Below are 19,496 nucleotides of genomic sequence, written 5' to 3'. Positions count from 1 at the left end.
ATTATTCAAAATACCAAATAAACCGCTAAAAAATAGGCACTAGCATAAAGTCAATTTACCGGATTATTATCTCCATTATTTTATTTTAAACTTGCTAGTTTTTGTGTAATATTTTTCTACAAGAGAATTATCTTATTAATTATTGAGACCCATCTTATAACACGACTCTATAATTGTCATTAAACTAAATGGTTATAAAGTACAAATCATTAACGTATTTGATGCCGAACGTGTTCGAATAGTTAAATACCAAGCAAGGGTAAACAACAAATGATGGGATAAGGGGCGGAGCTGAGTGAGGGTTTGCTGATTTGGACTAACTCAGTAGCTTTTCCGTAATTCTTGTATTTATATTAAAAAATTAAATAAATATATGTGTATATTAACTTATGAATCCCGTAACAAAATTGATCGATTGTTTAGTGGTAAGGTATGAGTTGTGAAAATGCATTACATAAAATTACAAAACATAGATAGTTTTAAACAATGAAAAGACAATATTAAAAAAATATTAGTGACAAGCAGTAAACATTACGAATGGGGCCAGAAAGGCATATATATTATTAATAGCCAACTATAATAATTAACAAAATAATGGAAAGACCAAGACTAAGAAACCACTGGAAAATTATTCATATCGAGCGTTTAATGTACTCCAAATGAGTAGTACCTCCACCCTGCATAGTATCGAATAATTTTATCCACCAAAATTTAAATAAATAAATTTATTATTTTACTTTGTTTTTTAATAATTTATACTTAAAACTTCATAACTTTTGACTTTTTTTTTATCAAGTACTATGTTATATAAGTACTCATAATTTAGTTGGAATTCAATACGAATCGTATCAATTAAAACATGATGTCATGGCACGTGACAATCGCAAGAACTTCTTAACATCATATGCCTGTACCTCTATAAATATTATAATAATTTTGATTATAGCCGTATTCACCAAGTTGCGCTACTTGTGTATTACTCTGAAAACAACCTCTCCTTTGCCCCTACTGCTACTTCACAAAGTAAACTCTTTTTTTGTGTCCCTACTCATTTATCCATCCGCAACAAACAGTATAAACCTGCACCCACACACGCTTACGGTTTTGTCAAACCAACGTCCTTCCATTTTGTCATAAATTCATCATTTTATTTCCCTTTCTACTAAATCTGAAAATGGAAAAACCATAACTAAAATTGCTTCAAATATTTCTTCCAATCCAAAAGCAAATCATAATACAAAAAAAGTAAGCTAGAGCCATGGACTTGATCCCGGGGCTACCTAATGAAATAGCTCTTGAATGTCTCATACGTCTCCCTGTTGATCAATTTTCTAAAGCAGCTTCAGTATGTAGAAAATGGAACGGTGAGATCAAGTTGCCGGAGTTTCTCCGCCGGCGGAAATTTTCCGGGTTGACCCGACCCGTTTTAGCCATGGTACAATCTATGGTTGCTACTGTGAAAAAATCAGAGGGTGATACTGCACTTTTTTCTACTCAGGTTTACCGTCTCTCCGTATGTGACCCGGAAAACGGCTCCTGGTACGATTTGCCGCCAATACCGGAGTTGATTGATGGATTGCCGAGGTTTTGCCGGATTGTTGGAGTCGGGTCGGATTTAGTAGTGATTGGCGGGTGTGATCCGGATACTTGGCGGGTTATGGATTGTGTTTTCGTTTACAATTTCATATCCGGGTCATGGCGTCGTGGGGCGGATATGCCAGGTCAGCAGAGGTCGTTCTTCGGATGTGCATCGGATTCCGATAGAATGATCGTCGTCGCCGGTGGCCATGACGACGAAAAGAATGCGATGAAATCGGCGCTCTCATACGACGTCGTTAAAGACGAGTGGATTACACTTCCTGACATGGTCATGGAGAGAGACGAATGTAAGGTTGTATTTCACAAAGGTAAATTCCACGTCATCGGCGGTTATCCTACGTGGGCGCAAGGTCACTTTGAGAATGATGCTGAGGTGTTCGACACCGCCACGTGGCAGTGGCAACTGGAAGATGACTTCTTGAGTGTGATCAACACTTCTCCTCATAGTTGCATTGAAGGTGATGATGGGAGATTATACCTGTGCCGAGGTGGTGACGTGGCAGTGAAGGAAGATCCTACGTGGCAGAAGTTGGCGGGGTTGCCAGCAGGGATTACCAGCGTGGCATATTTGACAGCGTGTCAAGGGAAGTTGATATTGGTGGGAAGGGGCCAATTTGATGAACTATATAGTATTTATGCTTTGGATTTGGATGTGGAGAGTGATGGCAAAGTGAAAAAATGGACAAAAGTAGAAACTTCTGATGAATATAGTGGTCATGTTCAATATGGTTGTTGTTTGGAAATATGACAAAAATCAGTACTTAGTTTTAAGAATGAGAGTGTTTTTTTGTCCTTTTAATTTCCTTTCTAAGATACTCAATTATTCTGGCATGATTGCTCTAATTTTTAGCATGTACAGTTGTGTATTGTGTTTCAAGTTTTGAATTGGTTTACTATCTGCATATTGTCTTCTTTTTTCATTCGGCATATTAGGGCTCGAATATGAAATTTCTGGTCAAGGATAGAGGAATCTCAATCATTTCACCACGATCCATATTGATTACTATCTACATATTGTTATTGCATTATGGTCATGGTTAGAGATCTTCTATCTCGATCCGTCTCATTTTTTAATTTTGTTGGAAGCACCGCCTTTAACAATGAGTCATGTAATATACAAATTTGGACTAATCAAACCTTAATACGATTATCAGATAACAAATGGAAAAATAAAATAAAATTATTCTGTCATGATTGCTTTTATTTTTGGCTATGTACCATTGTGTATTGTGAATCATGTTTTGACAAAATACTACATGTGAAAAAGCATAGTATTGGCCTACTGCCTACATTTGACATTCAATTTCTTGCAGTCATGGTTAAAGATTACTATTGTGCCACACTTTTGCTAATCTAATGGAGGAAAAAAACGTTTTTGCTTGGTACTACTATAGAGATATTTGTGTTTGTAGAGTCGAACAAAACATTTTATCGAAAATGCTGAATTAGTGGGATCCCAAAATAAAAATACCAAGAAAAAGAAAAAAATATCATTTTGTTGATATTTTAAAATTTCCTTTACGATATAAACATAGTTGAGTAATTTTTTCGTTACAAAAATCAATTTTATTGACATTAAGTGTAATGAATCAATAATTATCTGCAAACATCATTTAATTAAAAAATATGGGAAGAAGCTATTATACATTCTCAAAATAATGAAGTTGAAAAATGGATGGTTTAGAGCAAGTGGATCGATGATATCGGTGGCTAATGCTTGAATTTGTTCAATTAAACATGTTATTATTAATTAATGCTCATTACAATAATGTTGGAGTTGACTTTATAATCAGATTAATTAGCTAATCAACTTGGTAAGATGATTCTTCTTCCTGACAAATCAATAATAAGTATTAATGAGGAAGAAATTTCTCCCTATGGTCCATCTTGCTTGTTATACTCCATCCGTTCCTGTTTAGCCGTCACGTTACATTTTTTTAGAGTATTAACTTTCAATGTTTTGCATTAATTTAATATATTTAAAAATAAAAAAATTAGATATTCAAAAACTATACAAAAAGTACTAGAAATTACAATTTTTTTTATATCAATAATACTGAAAAATACATCTTAAATTATTAGTCAAAGTTCATATCGTTTCACTATAAAAATGAAACTGTGACAAATAAAAAGGAATCAAGGGTGTATTTTGTTTTGTACATCCCTTTAATAATTTTTTTTTAATTAGAGGGTATTTTATTTCTCTCTTTTGCACCATATTAATATCTCTTTATATTTGTTACTCGCCTCGTCATTCTTAATGTGGGATAAAAATAACACTACAATCTCAAAGTAAATTATCTTATAATTTTATCTCAATCAAACATATAATAAATGCATCTTAAATTAATTATGAAATTAATAACTATTCCTTATTCTTCGTACAAACATGCGGAAACAAACAAATTATACTAATCGATTTAACAGCACTAAAAATGGACAAAGAATAATCGAATGTCAGTTGCCGTCTAATAATCGAAAAAACTATCATCTGTTACGTGGTAAAGTGAATGAAGTTGCTCTTTCCTCAATCAAAAGTCTCGAATTTGACTTTTGAAGATGAAAATATTCTTGATAAACAACGCTAATAGGTCATACATGGCGCGAATCTAGAACACCAATAGGAAACGTCTTTTCTCATTATTTTTTTTATTTTTTTTGGTTCAAGTGTGTTTTCTCATCTAACATAAAATGTGTACATTACCACGTCTGCAATTTGAACCATACATTTTGCCTTTATGGCTAGTCATCTATAGTGTGGTTAGCCTTTGTTAAAAAACAAGAAGATTACCTTTATTCCCATTTAATTTAATTTAATTTAATTTAGTCGCTTTTCCTTTTTCCTCTTCCCTTTATTCCTTTCAGTTTTAAAAACAACCTTACCTCTTTTTCTTCTTTCCCCTTTTATTTTATTTACGTAGCAGCTTTGTCCAGCTATAGAGAATCTTATGGTAGTGACTAATAAAGTTTGGGATACTAACAAAAAAAATCTACTCCACAATTTTCGTCACTCTAAAGTTTCTTTCTATGCGCGGGGTTTGAAGATAGTAATGTGTACGCAATCTTAATTATTTTTATCTTGTGAATGAATATAGAAAGAGTATCATTTTTTATACCCGACTCAGGTACACTTAATAAATCAAGCATGTAACGCACGAGTTAAATAATTTGTGTTATATTTAATAGTTTAAACAAATTTTATACTATCATTATAATAACAAAAGATTAAAACTAGCTGTGGCAAAGTATTTTACACGAGTTGTCCACATCATTGGTTAGCTTACAATAATATGGTATATATATAAAAAGACAATTAAAAACTTTGAAATCTCCAATATATAAAACATACAATGTTGCCAAAACTATCACATTTTATAGTAGTGTTATAAGCAAATGGATTTTTCCATGACAACGAATCATGCCAGAACACTTGACCATCACCCTTCATGTCATGTTTCTTTGGTAGAAAGAGGTGTTGGCTCGAACAAATCAAATAAGTTTTGTTTAGATCTCTCTCAACATATTAAATGTATGAACTCAATGACTAAATTATATTGTTATATGAATTCACGATTTATAAATTTTAAACTTTTGACAATTCATCCGAAAGAGATATCATGAACTTCTCTTTGCGGTCTTTTTCCTTCGAGAAGACTCAAAGAATCTTTTCTTTTAAAATTTATATTACTATATATAATAAGTGTGAATAACCAAGCACCACACCTCAACATGTGTTCCAATAAGAATCACTACTAATATCCAATATATTTATACGTGGGCCCCACCACTTTCCACTTTAATACTACATATTATATATTAATTACTATACTATAAATGACTTAAATACTCCATATTATATATTACAATAATTAACAATTATTTGACACTTTAAATTCTATCAATGCCATATAAATTAAGATAAAAAAGGTAACATATAATATTTATATTTATATTTATAATAATAATAAATATATATAACTTAAATACTCCATATTATATATTACAATAATTAACAATTATTTGACACTTTAAATTCTATCAATGCCATATAAATTAAGATAAAAAAGGTAACATATAATATTTATATTTATATTTATAATAATAATAAATATATATAACTTAAATACTCCATATTATATATTACAATAATTAACAAGCTCCAACAAATCTATCAATTAATGCCACATAAATTGGGACATGGCAAATAACATATATTATTAAAAAAGTAGGTTCAAAATGTAGTATAAAATACAATAATTAACAACTTAATATATTAAAGAGACATATAAAAAAGGGTTAATATTTGAAATTTTGCATGTGCCACATAAATTAGAACAAAGAGAGTAATAAATATTATTTTCAAAATTATGTTAAAAAAAAAGTACTACAAATCACAATAGCTAACAATTTAAAATATTTTAAAAATCATATAAAATTTTCAATAATTTCTCAAATTCCATAATATGACATAAATTAAAAAAAAATAATAATAATAATAAAAAAAAAATATATATATATATTGGGCCCCGTGCTGGCACGGGGTCCTATATCTAGTAATTCAATAGATATGAATATATAATTCTACCACATCCATATAAAAGTGTGATCCAATTAATATCCCAAGTTAGTATAGAAAATTAAAGGGTAAAACAAAAAAGCAAAAGTGAGTTATGGCCTATATATGCATGGTCCACCTTTGTTGAATGGTCCAGTCTCGAATCCTACATAAAGCTCTAATCAGCATTTTTTCAAGTAAACGCCATATATAGTAAATGACATATATAGTTTTACCTAGTACTCTCCCTCCCTTTCACATTAAAGAAAATATTTTTTAAAAAAAATTTCGTGGTTTTAAACTAAAGATATCTAAAAATGCATTAAAATTGTCTTTTAATCTGATAACTTAAATATGTTATGTGGAAAGCTAATACTAAAGAGTTTGTCTTAAAAAAAAAGACGTTTCTTTTTGAAACATATTAAAATAAAATGGAGGAAATACTTATATTATAATAGTGGTGTGTCAACTATTGGAGTTTCAAATATTTTCCCTTTGATGCGAATAAATTAATGAGAAAATTTCAAACATGACTATCATTTTGGGTATATAATTAACCATCTAAAATTATAGTTTGAATATTTACGATTCATATCAACATTGTTTGAGATGCTAAGTAAAAAAAACAAACAAACATATCTATCTTTCCCCACCCTCTTTATTTGTATTTTGTATTTTCACTCTCCCCTCTAAGTATTTCTATATTTGTTGAGGTACCAAACAACTGTATTTATATTATTTTTTTGGATATATATAATTATTGTATTCATATTTCATAGTGGATTTAGATTGTAGCATGTGTTTCCACCTTCTGTGCCTATATTTGTATATATATTTTTGGCCTAATCCATCGATAGTCCCCTAAAGTTGGCACCATATTTCAGTTAGACATCTTAAGTAGGCGATGTTCATTTTAGACACTTAATATTGGGTCCCATTGTGTTATTTTGACACTTTTTTTATATCAACAAAAATATATAATGTGTGTGTTACACTCGCGAACGACGTGTAAAGTGACAAATTAAATAACGACATTTGTCATTTATGTCAAAAGTAATTTTTAAATCATTAATTTTGAGTGAAAATAAAAATTAGCCAATGATAATATGACACATGAACCAAATAATTACAAATTAAAATAAAACTTAAATCAATAAAAGAAACCCCCCACCCCAAACAGTTTTCTCCAAATACCCCACCCCCTAAAACACTGATTATCCTCTCCGCCCAACGTGTGTCTTCGCCATACCTTTTGCAGAAAATGGCCCATCGGCTTGTCTTCTCTAAATACCTTTATTCCTTTGACAGAAACATCTGCATTGGTTCACTAAATCTGTGCGCCATTGAAAAATTTTACAGTCACTTTCTCCTTCTTTTTTTGGCCTAATTAATAGGTTTAAGTGAATGAAAGATTTTGCTAGTTCAAAGAAATTCACTCCATCAGTTATTGAAACCTTCATTCACGATGTATGCAAAATGGTAGCTAAAAAATGGGAAGAAGAAGAAAAATATAATTAAAAATTAACAAAAAAAATCATTTCACACGCTAGTCAATGTTATGCTATGTAAACAAAAAGTGTCAAAATGACACAATGAAACCCTACATTAACTGTCTAAAATGAACATTGCCTCCTTAAGTTGTCTAAGTGAAACATGATGCCAACTTTAGGGGGCTACCAATGGGTTAGGCCTATATTTTTTAAGTGTTAAGCAATTGTATTTGTTGAATTGTATTATATGTTTCCACTTCTCTCTTTTCTACATATTTTTAAAATATCAGATGATTGTATTTGTTACATTCATGCGTGCATTAACTCTCCATACCAACACCAAATTAAAATTTGAAATAAAAGAAGAGGACGTTCGAGGAAAAAGTGAAGAAGGAACATATTTTTGTCTGAAGTTAGACAAAATAAGTATATATTAAGGGCCTGTTTGGATATGCGATATGAAATCATTATATAGAATCATGATATGATATCATAATATGAAATCATGAGACGAAAATGAAGTTTTGTTTGGACATGTGATATTGAATATGTGTGTTGTATATTTTCTCATAAACATAAGAATTCTATAAGTTGTGAAACTATTAAAATAGCCCCCAATTGTTTATTCAATCTTATAAAATAAACAAAAATTTATAAAATCGCATAATAAATTATTACAAAGTTATTTGTTCTCCACTTAAGTAACAATTTCTTCTAATTTTAATTGATCAAACTTTAATTCAATAAAAAAATTGAACATAAAATTGTAGTGTACGTACTGATCTTTAATATAATTCTCCCACATAATACATACAATCTCCTCACGTTGAACTTGCATATCTCGATCATATGACAAAGAAGACGAACCAACATTGTTAATTTGAGCCATTTGTTGGTCAATATCATCCGCAACTATATTTTCATGCTCATAGACCATAAATATTCCATCACTTCTTTGGTATTCTCGCAAAATGTGACATTGTACAAGCTATGACAATTTTCACGTGTGTGTCAATATCATAATGGTTCATGCCTTATTTCACCTGTGTGCAATTGCACATTTTCAATGCATTAGTTTCGTGCTAAAATCAAACATACTGGAAGTAGTAACTATCAAACATACATCACCAATTTTGTCCATTTTAATATTAAATTGTTTTAAACATTTTCATATTTAGCCGAAAGAGATTTTTTTTTTACTATGAAAAACCAAAAAAATATTACTCCCTCGATTCTTATTTGTATTCACCAAATCAATTTCTACTTTATCATTTATATTCGTCAATTTAAAATTAATAATGAATTTTATGTTGGTGAGAATAATAAATTTTAAAAAATAATGATGTGATTATAGATTTTATTTACATATGAAATAAATGGTTAGTAGATATAATAATGTGGGGTTGTTTTAACAAAATATAGTCTTAACATAAATGTATTATTTTACAATTATAAACCTAGCTATATATTTGATGTAGAGACCATATGACTTGTGAGATACTCTCTTTGTTTCAATTTATTTAACGCTCTTTTTTTTTTTAGTCTGTCTCAAAAATAATGTCACCATTTTATAATTAGGAACAATTTAACTTTACAATATAATATAGATCGGATAAAAAATAAATAAATGATGTCATGGCACGTGACAATCGCAAGAACTTCTACGCGTTATATGCCTGTAATTACTCTATAAATATTATAGCCAGCCAATTATAATTTTGATTATAGCCGTATTCACCAAGTTGCAGTACTTGTGTGTATTACTCTGAAAACAACCTCTCTGGACTCTGTGCCCTCCACTTTGCCCCCACTGCTACTTCACAAAGTAAACTCTTTAACTTGTTTCACTACTCATTATCCATCCCCAACGAACACTATAAAACTGGACCCAGTCACGCTTACAGTTTTGTCAAACCAACGTTCCATAAATTATGTCCTTTCATTTTGCCCCATAAATTCATGATTTTATTTCCCTTTCTACTAAATCTGAAAAAGGAAAAAACATAACTAAATTTACTTCAAATATTTTCTTCCATACAAATTTACGACCAAATCATAATATACCAAAAAGGCGAGCTAGGGCCATGGACCTGATCCCGGGGATACCTAATGAAATAGCTCTTGAATGTCTCATACGTCTACCTGTTGATCAATTTTCTAAAGCAGCTTCAGTATGCAAAAAATGGAACGGCGAGATCACGTTGCCGGAGTTTCGCCGCCGGCGGAAAGTTTCTGGGTTGACCCGAACCGTTTTCGCCATGGTACAATCTATGGTTGCTACTGTGAAAAAACCAGAGGGTGATACTGCACTTTTTTCTACTCAGGTTTACCGGCTCTCTGTATGTGACCCGGAAAACGGCTCCTGGTATGATTTGCCGCCGATACCGGAGTTGATTGATGGATTGCCGAGGTTTTGCCGGATTGTTGGAGTCGGGTCGGATTTAGTAGTGATTGGCGGGTGTGATCCGGATACTTGGCGGGTTATGGATTGTGTTTTCGTTTACAATTTCATATCCGGGTCATGGCGTCGTGGGGCGGATATGCCAGGTCAGCAGAGGTCATTCTTCGGATGTGCATCGGATTCCAATAGAATGATCGTCGTCGCCGGTGGCCATGACGACGAAAAGAATGCGATGAAATCGGCGCTCTCATACGACGTCGTTAAAGACGAGTGGATTACACTTCCTGACATGGTCATGGAGAGAGACGAATGTAAGGTTGTATTTCACAAAGGTAAATTCCACGTCATCGGCGGTTATCCTACGTGGGCGCAAGGTCACTTTGAGAATGATGCTGAGGTGTTCGACACCGCCACGTGGCAGTGGCAACTGGAAGATGACTTCTTGAGTGTGATCAACACTTCTCCTCATAGTTGCATTGAAGGTGATGATGGGAAATTATACATGTGCCGAGGCGGTGACGTGGCAGTGAAGGAAGATCCTACGTGGCGGAAGTTGACGAGGTTGCCAGCAGGGATTACTAGCGTGGCATATTTGACATCGTGTCGGGGGTTGCCAGCAGGGATTACCAGCGTGGCATATTTGACAGCGTGTCAAGGGAAGTTGATATTGGTGGGAAGGGGCCAATTTGATGAACTATATAGTATTTATGCTTTGGATTTGGATGTGGAGAGTGATGGCAAAGTGAAAAAATGGACAAAAGTAGAAACTTCTGATGAATATAGTGGTCATGTTCAATATGGTTGTTGTTTGGAAATATGACAAAAATCAGTACTTAGTTTTAAGAATGAGAGTGTTTTTTTGTCCTTTTAATTTCCTTTCTAAGATACTCAATTATTCTGGCATGATTGCTCTAATTTTTAGCATGTACAGTTGTGTATTGTGTTTCAAGTTTTGAATTGGTTTACTATCTGCATATTGTCTTCTTTTTTCATTCGGCATATTAGGGCTCGAATATGAAATTTCTGGTCAAGGATAGAGGAATCTCAATCATTTCACCACGATCCATATTGATTACTATCTACATATTGTTATTGCATTATGGTCATGGTTAGAGATCTTCTACCTCGATCCGTCTCATTTTTTAATTTTGTTGGAAGCACCGCCTTTAACAATGAGTCATGTAATATACAAATTTGGACTAATCAAACCTTAATACGATTATCAGATAACAAATGGAAAAATAAAATAAAATTATTCAGTCATGATTGCTTTTATTTTTGGCTATGTACAATTGTGTATTGTGAATCATGTTTTGACAAAATACTACTTGTGAAAAAGCATAGTATTGGCCTACTGCCTACATTTGACATTCAATTCCTTGCAGTCATGGTTAAAGATTACTATTGTGTCACAATTTTGCTAATAGAGGGAAAAAAACGTTTTTGCTTGGTACTACTATAGAGATATTTGTGTTTGTAGAGTCAAACAAAACATTTTATCGAAAATGCTGAATTAGTGGGATCCCAAAATAAATATACGAAGAAAAAGAAAAAAATATCATTTTGTCGATATTTTTAAATTTCCTTTAAGATATAAACATAGCTGAGTAATTTTAGTGTAATAAATCAAAAGTTGAATAATTATCTGCAAACATAATTTAATGCCCTCCGTTTATAATTATTTGCAAATAACATTTTTGAACCAAAGTATTGACGATAAGGACATATTTGAGCCAAACTATAAACGGAGGACATTTTTGTTTCTTTCACATAGTTTAAGGGCATTTTTGACCCTTTTCTCTTTAATTAAAAAATATGGGAAGAAGCTATTATACATTCTCAAAATAATGAAGTTGAAAAATGGATGGTTTAGAGCAAGTGGATCGATGATATCGGTGGCTAATGCTTGAATTTGTTCAATTAAACATGTTATTATTAATTAATGCTCATTACAATAATGTTGGAGTTGACTTTATAATCAGATCAACTTGGTAAGATGATTCTTCTTCCTGACAAATCAATATCAAGTATTAATGAGGAAGAAACTTCTCCCTATGGTCCATCTTGCTTGTTATACTCCATCCGTTCCTCTTTAGCTGTCGCGTTACATTTTTCGAAAGTATTAACTTTCAAAGTTTTACATTAATTTAATATTTTAAAATAAAAAATTAGATATTTAAAAACTATATAAAAAGTACTAAAAATTACAAATTTTTTCATATCAATAATGGTGAAAAATACTCTTAAAATATTAGTCAAAGTTCATATAGTTTTACTCTAAAAAAGAAATTGTGACAAATAAAAAGGAATCAAGGGTGTGTTTTGTTTTGCACACCCTTGTAAGAATTTTTTTAATTAGAGGGTATTTTATTTCTCTCTTTTGCACCATATTAATATCTCTTTATATTTGTGGCTTGCTCCGTCATTCTTAATATGGGATAAAAATAACACTATAATCCCAAAATAAATTATCTTATAATTTTATCTCAATCAAAACATAAAATAAACGTATTTTAAATTAATTACGAAATTAATAACTATTCCTTATTCTTCGTACAAACGAGCACTTAAGTACATGCGAAGACAAACAAATTATACTAATTGATTTAACAACACTAAAAATGGACAAAGAATAATCGAATGCCAGTTGTCGTTTAAAAATTGAAAAAACTAGCATCTCTTACGTGGTGAAGTGGATGGAGTTGCTCTTTCCTCAATCAAAAGTCTCGAATTTGACTTCTGAAGATGAAAATATCCTTGATAAACAACGCTAATAGGTCATACGTGGCGCGAATCTAGAACACCGATGGAAAACATTTTTTATCTTTTCTCATTATTTATTTTTTTGTGTCTTTTCTCATCTAACATAACATGCGTGCATTACCACGTCTGCAATTTGAACCATACATTTTGCCTTTATGGCTAGTCATCTATAGTAGGGTTAGTCTTTGTCAAAAAACAAGAAGATTACCTTTATTCCCATTTAATTTAAATTAATTTAATCGGTTTTCCTTTTTCCTCTTCCCTTTATTCCTTTCTGTTTTAAAAACAACTTTACTTCTTCTTCCTCTTTTCCTTTTTTTCTGTAGCAGCTTTGTCCAGCTATAGAGAATCCTATGGCAGTGATTAGTGTCGGTAAAATGAGCTCATATTTTAGTATTCTGTCTAATTCGTTTATATTTTAATGAGTTGGATGAGTAATTTTTTACATGGGAAAAATATGAACTGATATTCATATTCAACCCATAAAAATATGGGTAAACTATGGGTAAAATATAGATTAGCCAAATGAGTTAAACTTCTAACTTTTATTCACTCAAAATTCATAATATCACTAAAAATATTGTAACTTCTCTTTCTTTTTATGTTCTTCTACCGAACTAATTATTTTTCTCTATAATTGAAAAGGTGAAGTTTTTTGGCCCTTCAAAAATATATTTTTTAAATGTACATTTCTTTTGTTAATTATAATTATATTTTTTATTTGTTTAATTTTTATATTTGGATAATAAATAATAGTGTAAAATAAGCAAATTATGTATTAGTATTGACATTGCTTAAAGTGCATTAAGCATGTTTTTAGTCCTAAAATGCAAATATTCATTTACTTTGAAATTAAAAATATTTTCCCCTTGTTATTACATAGATTTATTTTATATTGAAAAGTTATACGATATTTTTTTTTACTTTCATGATACAACAAAACTAAATGAAGCATTTTCAATATTTTTCATCTAAAAAAAGGACTAAAATATTTTCTTCATGTTGAATTCTTAAGTAGAGTACTATCTATAATGAAAATATGGGTAAATATGAGTAAACTAATATTTTATCCAACCCATTTGTTACCCAATCCATTTTTATCCATATCAAATATGGGCGGGTTGAATTATTACCCATTTTATATTGACCCATTTTCAGCCTGCCAAAATTTGACCCAACCCGCCCATTTGCTACCACTAGTGACTAATAAAGTTTGGGAACTAACGAAAAAAATCTACACAATTTTCGTCACTTTAAAGTTTATTCCTATACGCAAAGTTTGAAGATGGTAGTGTGTACGCAATCTTATCTTATCTTGCAAATGAATGTAAGAAGAATATTATTTTTAATAGACCCTCAACTCGAGTAAACTTAATAAATCAAGCATGTAAAGCACGAGTACAATAATTTTAATTAGTTTAAACAAGTTTTATACTACTATTATAATAACAAAAGATTAAAACTAGCTGTGGCAAAGTATTTTACATATCTTATATATTTACGAGTTGTCCACACCATGCTTAGCTTACTATAATATGGTATATATATATAAAGACAATTAAAATCTTTGAAATCTCCAATATATAAAACATACAATGTTGCCAAAACTATCAAACTTTTTATGTAGTGCTACAAGCAAATGGATTTTTCCATGACAACGAATCATGCCAGAACACTTGACCATCACCCTTCATGTCCAATAGCGGAGCCAAGATTTTCAATAAGGAATTTAAAATTTGAAGACATAGACACACGAAGTCCAATATCTACTATATATCTAAAAACATATTTTAACCATGTATAAATAATATATTTTTCCATCGAAAGGGGTTCGGATGAACCCCTAACTATAAGGTGGCTCTGCCACTATCTGCGGCCTAAGTACTCTCCTATATATCTAGATCATATCCTCGATAACTAAAGTTGCCTCATATTATTTTGTTTTAATATTCTTTTGGTGGGATTGTGTGGGAAAACAATTTAATAAGTCTAGATCAATCAACATTTACCTTGTCTTGATCTTGTAGTTTATTAATATGGAAAATAAACTAAATATAGAGTTGACTCACCCAAAAATAGATATCTAAAGGAAAGTCACTCTCACAACGTGTTTCATCCAATTAAATTGTCGAATATTTAGCCACATTGAAAACAAATTAGATCCACATATAAAATGTACACTATGAGATATAAAAACTTAGGTGAAATTTATTTTTATTTATAATTTGGACAAAATTAAATGATTTTATATGACAAAAAATAGAAGTATAACTGTGTGATAAATTAAAAGTTAAATAATTTTATGCAATAACCATTAAAGTTGAATGAATTCTATGTAACAAAAAATAAAAAAATGTGACTCTTGTCACATGCCAGAGGCGTTGGCTCGAACAAATCAAATAACTTTTGTTTAGATCTCTCGAGATATATTAAATGTATGAATAGAATAACTAAATTATATTGTTATATGAATTCACGATTCATAAATTTTAAATTTTTGACAATTCATTTGAAAGAGATATCATGAACTTCTCTTTGCGATATTTTTCCTTCTAGAAGACTAAAAAAATCTTTTCTTTTAAGATCTATATAATTCAATATATATGAATATATAACCCTTTCACATCACATCACATCACATCCATATAAAAGTGTGATCCAATTAATATTCCAAGTTAGTGTAGAAAATTAAAGGACAAAACAAAAAAAGCAAAAGTGAGCTATTGCCTATGCATGGTCCACCTTTGTTGAATGGTCCAGTCTCGAATCCTTCTTAAAGCTCTAATCAGCATTTCTTCAAGTAAACGCCATATATAGTAAATGACATATATAGTTTTACCTAGTACTCTCCCTCCTTTTCACATTAAAGATTTTTTATTTATTTCGTGGTTTTAAACTAAAGATATATAAAAATGTATTAAAATTATCTTTTAATCTGATGGCTTAAACATGTTATGTGAAAAGCTGAAACTAAAGAGTTTGTCTTAAAAAAAAATCGTTCTTTTAAGAGACACTAAGTAAAATGGAGGAAGTACTTATATTATAATATATAGTGGTGTGTCAACTATTGGAGTTTCAGATCTTTTTTCTTTTGATGTGAATAAATAAATGAGAAAATTTCAAACATGACTATCATTTGGGTATATAATTAACGATCTATAAATCTATCTTCCCCCACCCTCTTTATCTGTATTTTGAATTTTCACCCTTTGTTGAGGTATCAAACAACTGTATTTATATATTCTTTGAGATGTATTATATTTATTGGATTCGTATTTCATAGTGGATTTAGATTGTATCATGTGTTTCCACCTATGTGCCTATATTTGTATGTATTATTTTTAAGTGTTAAACGTCTGTATTTGTTGAATCATATATTTATATAAAAGAGAACCCTAGGTCTGCATACGTGGCACCATCACCAGCTAAAAATTTCCTTTTAAATTTATTTATTTCCAAATATAGTCTTCTCCTTTCATAAAAAGATGTGACTTTTATGAAAAATTATGACTTTTATGAAGAATTTGACTTTTATGAAGAGTTACCCAAAAATAGTCATCCCCTTTCATGAAAAGATGTGACTTTTATGAAAAATTGTGACTTTTATGAAGAGTTGCGACTTTTATGACGAGTTACGACTATTATGAAAAATTGTGACGTTTATGAAAGGTTCTGACATTTTCGAAGAGTTGTGACATTTTCGATAAAGCACAATAATCATTCATTCACACTATCTTATGTTGTCTATAAATAGAGGGATTTCCTCTCATTTTAAAATAATGAAAATTCTAGACTTCTTCTTCTGCACAATTAAATATTCAAGTACTTTACTCCTGTTGAATGGCTCACTGACACCATTGTTTTTGTATCAATATACTTGTGAATAAAATCGTTTCATCCTGAGAGGATCTATTCTATTAAACCTCGGGTACTAGAGGGAGATAATTTTCTTAAGGGGACTCCGTGCATTCAGTGGGCTCAATTTTTTTCCTTTCTATTTCATTCTATTGTTATAGATCTTGGTATATATTTTTTACAGTCATTAATTTATGCTTATGATATTAATTGTTGTTTTTTAGTACATGTTTTAAACTTTGTTGTTTATGTTTCTGCAAAGTTATTATTATAAGTATTTGCTAGTACATATAAATATTATTTATTTATTAGAAAATTTAATATCTCATGTTGATGTTCATCTAATTTCCCTAAAATATCAAATAGCAATACTTCCTGGAGGCAAAAGGATAAATTATAAAATCAAATTAAAGATGATTGATTGAAGGATATTTGATAAGATGTTATAATTAGTATTTTCCTTTACATTATTAATGTTCGTTACTACGTAATCTTGTATGTAAGATAATATAGCATTTTAGTTTTAATGACGGATAGATTGTAAGTATTATTTTATAAATTATGTGATATTAATTTTACTAGTTGTATTATATGTTTCCACTATTATTATTTTTACATATTTTTAAAATATCAGACGATTGTATTTGTTACATTCATGCGTGCATAAACTCTCCGTACCAACACCGAATTAAAATTTGAAAAAAAAGAAGAGGAGGTTCGAGGAAAAAGTGAAGAAGGAACTTACTTTTGTCTGAAATTAGCCAAAATAACTATATATTAAGTAACTAATTCGAAAAAACAATCATATTGCTTAATAGTAAAAATGAAATAGTATATTTCCTATGATAAGGATGGTTACTTAGGTACAGCCCAAAAATAATTATACAGTAAGCTAAGGCCCCTCAATAAGCTGCAAGAATCATAGCCCAGGATAGTGATCCCAGCAGCCCAAACATTACAACTCCTTCACCAGCATTAATAAATGATCAACAATCTTTTATTATTTCACTTATTTTTTCATATTTGATAAGTTATAATAAAATATAATAATTCTATTAGCATTTACACCTGATATTTCCAGTCTATTATCACATATTTTCACTAACTTATCTATCATAAATATCTTAAAATTATCCTTAACGTATTATATATGATATTTCAAGTCTACTATCATATATTTTCATTAAACTTATCTTTCATATATACCTTAAAAAGATGTACTAGTTCTTTAGTAGTAGTTTTCTTTTAGGCATGATACATAAACATGATCCTTAGCTTGGCGTTAGTTGGCAATTATGACCTTTAACTTTGGGTGTGCACACGTAGACACTTAAATTTGTATAAAATTTAACAAATAGATTCGTCCTACATGGCAATTTTGTGTCATACATGGCTTCCTACGTGTATTTATAATGACCCATTTGGTCATTTTGAGTACTAGAGCTTTTTATTTCATAAAATACTTTTCGATAGATTTTAAATGAGTGTTTTGGACTATTCGTAATTATAATTATGAAATTAGTGGGGTAATTTTAATAATTTATTTAGTTGAAAGTTAAATAAAATAACAGTACAATTAATAGTGGGTCACTTTTACCATTTTATAGTTGGTCTTATATAATAATTAGAGAGTAAGTATTTTGTAGAAGGAATAAGGATTTGAGGCGAGTAAAACGGCGATAGCATCAGGTAAGTTTTCACAAACTCTGCGTGCGTTCATATGTTGGATTTGATAAATACATTAAGACGTCATATTATGTATATTGTTGGATATATAGAGAATGATTGATTATAGCTGAAATTTTGGGTTCTTTAAGGTTAAACGACAATTCCTATTTGCTATGTCTTTTAAATTGGATGATTTTAGAATAAGTTTTGGTGGGTAATTAATAAGTAATGATGACTATTGGGGAATGATAATTGGCAGTATATGATAGATTTAGGGGTTAAAATACATGGTTGTTCAAGTTACTGGTGGTAACGTGGTGGTCCTTATTTTATTGTATTGTTATAGGATTATTATTATTATGGCTATATTAAGGATGACATTGAATTAGTTTAAAAGGGTGCATGTGATTGGAAAGTGGAGATCAAACAATTATGAGGAGAAACTAAGGTTGTACAATGACTGTTAATCAAATTTAAGTTCTGGACGTTGTTGTTAGTCTGCCACTAGTTTCGCAACCAGTGGCTTCCACCTTTATATATTAAAATATTTTGTTCTCACATTATAGACTATATTGAGATAAGTAATTAAATATTAGGTGTATTGAATTAGTTAAATTTCACTAAAGTTATGCTAATTGGAGGAGTTAAAACTTACCATTAGGTTTGAACTTTAGGAAATTGATTATAAAATTAGGTGAGTTTTTGAGTCTAAGCTAGACATAGAATAATATGAGTGTTCATAGACTCGTTAACTTACAAATTATGCATATATACTTGATAGATTGAAAAGGTTCGGAGGCATTGAGGAAAGGAAAAGTATTAGAGAAGTAGCTTGATTGACTTCGGTTCTTAGGTGGAGGTAGGTTATGGTTTATTCCATTTGATAGATAGACTCTTAATAGTGATTGATATGCATTGAGTGATATTGTGAAGTTTTCTATGTACTTGATTGTGTGATTGTGTGGTTTGTGATTGGTCTGAAATCCTGAGACCATGAAATTTATAATCTTGAACTCTTTCTATCGAAGTGATTCCTTGAATAAGAAGGCTTGATGAAATGTTGTTAATGAATTGAAAAGTGGTGATAATAAATGATAAATTAATGATACTATGGATCGGAGTGTCACGTTCCGACACGATATAATTGGATTGGAGTGTCACGTTT

The 19,496-nt window shown here is 30.4% G+C and overlaps 2 protein-coding genes across 3 annotated transcripts; both read left to right on the top strand.

The window, feature by feature from the left end:
- Positions 1-1,011: 1,011 nt before the first annotated feature.
- Positions 1,012-2,499, top strand: LOC102582220 (F-box/kelch-repeat protein At1g80440-like). Its single transcript, XM_006356104.2, has one exon. It carries the CDS (start codon positions 1,259-1,261, stop codon positions 2,345-2,347), a length of 1,089 nt encoding a protein of 362 aa, XP_006356166.1. The 5' UTR covers positions 1,012-1,258; the 3' UTR covers positions 2,348-2,499.
- Positions 2,500-9,382: 6,883 nt separating this feature from the next.
- LOC102581896 (F-box/kelch-repeat protein At1g80440-like) lies at positions 9,383-11,017 on the top strand. Of its 2 annotated transcripts, none has more exons than XM_006356103.2 (2): positions 9,383-10,642; positions 10,691-11,017. In XM_006356103.2, the coding sequence occupies exons 1-2, from the start codon at positions 9,729-9,731 to the stop codon at positions 10,863-10,865; spliced, it is 1,089 nt and encodes a 362-aa protein (XP_006356165.1). In that variant the 5' UTR covers positions 9,383-9,728; the 3' UTR covers positions 10,866-11,017. The 2 variants fall into 2 exon arrangements, with proteins under 2 accessions (XP_006356165.1, XP_015168197.1); XM_015312711.1 differs by having other exon boundaries at positions 9,383-10,651; positions 10,700-11,017.
- Positions 11,018-19,496: the final 8,479 nt, after the last annotated feature.

Source organism: Solanum tuberosum, unplaced genomic scaffold (assembly GCF_000226075.1).
Source record: "Solanum tuberosum cultivar DM 1-3 516 R44 unplaced genomic scaffold, SolTub_3.0 scf00215, whole genome shotgun sequence".
Taxonomy (NCBI): Eukaryota; Viridiplantae; Streptophyta; class Magnoliopsida; order Solanales; family Solanaceae; genus Solanum; species Solanum tuberosum.
The sequence above is the reverse complement of the archived record's forward strand: the minus strand, read 5'-3'. Positions and strand labels throughout refer to the sequence as shown.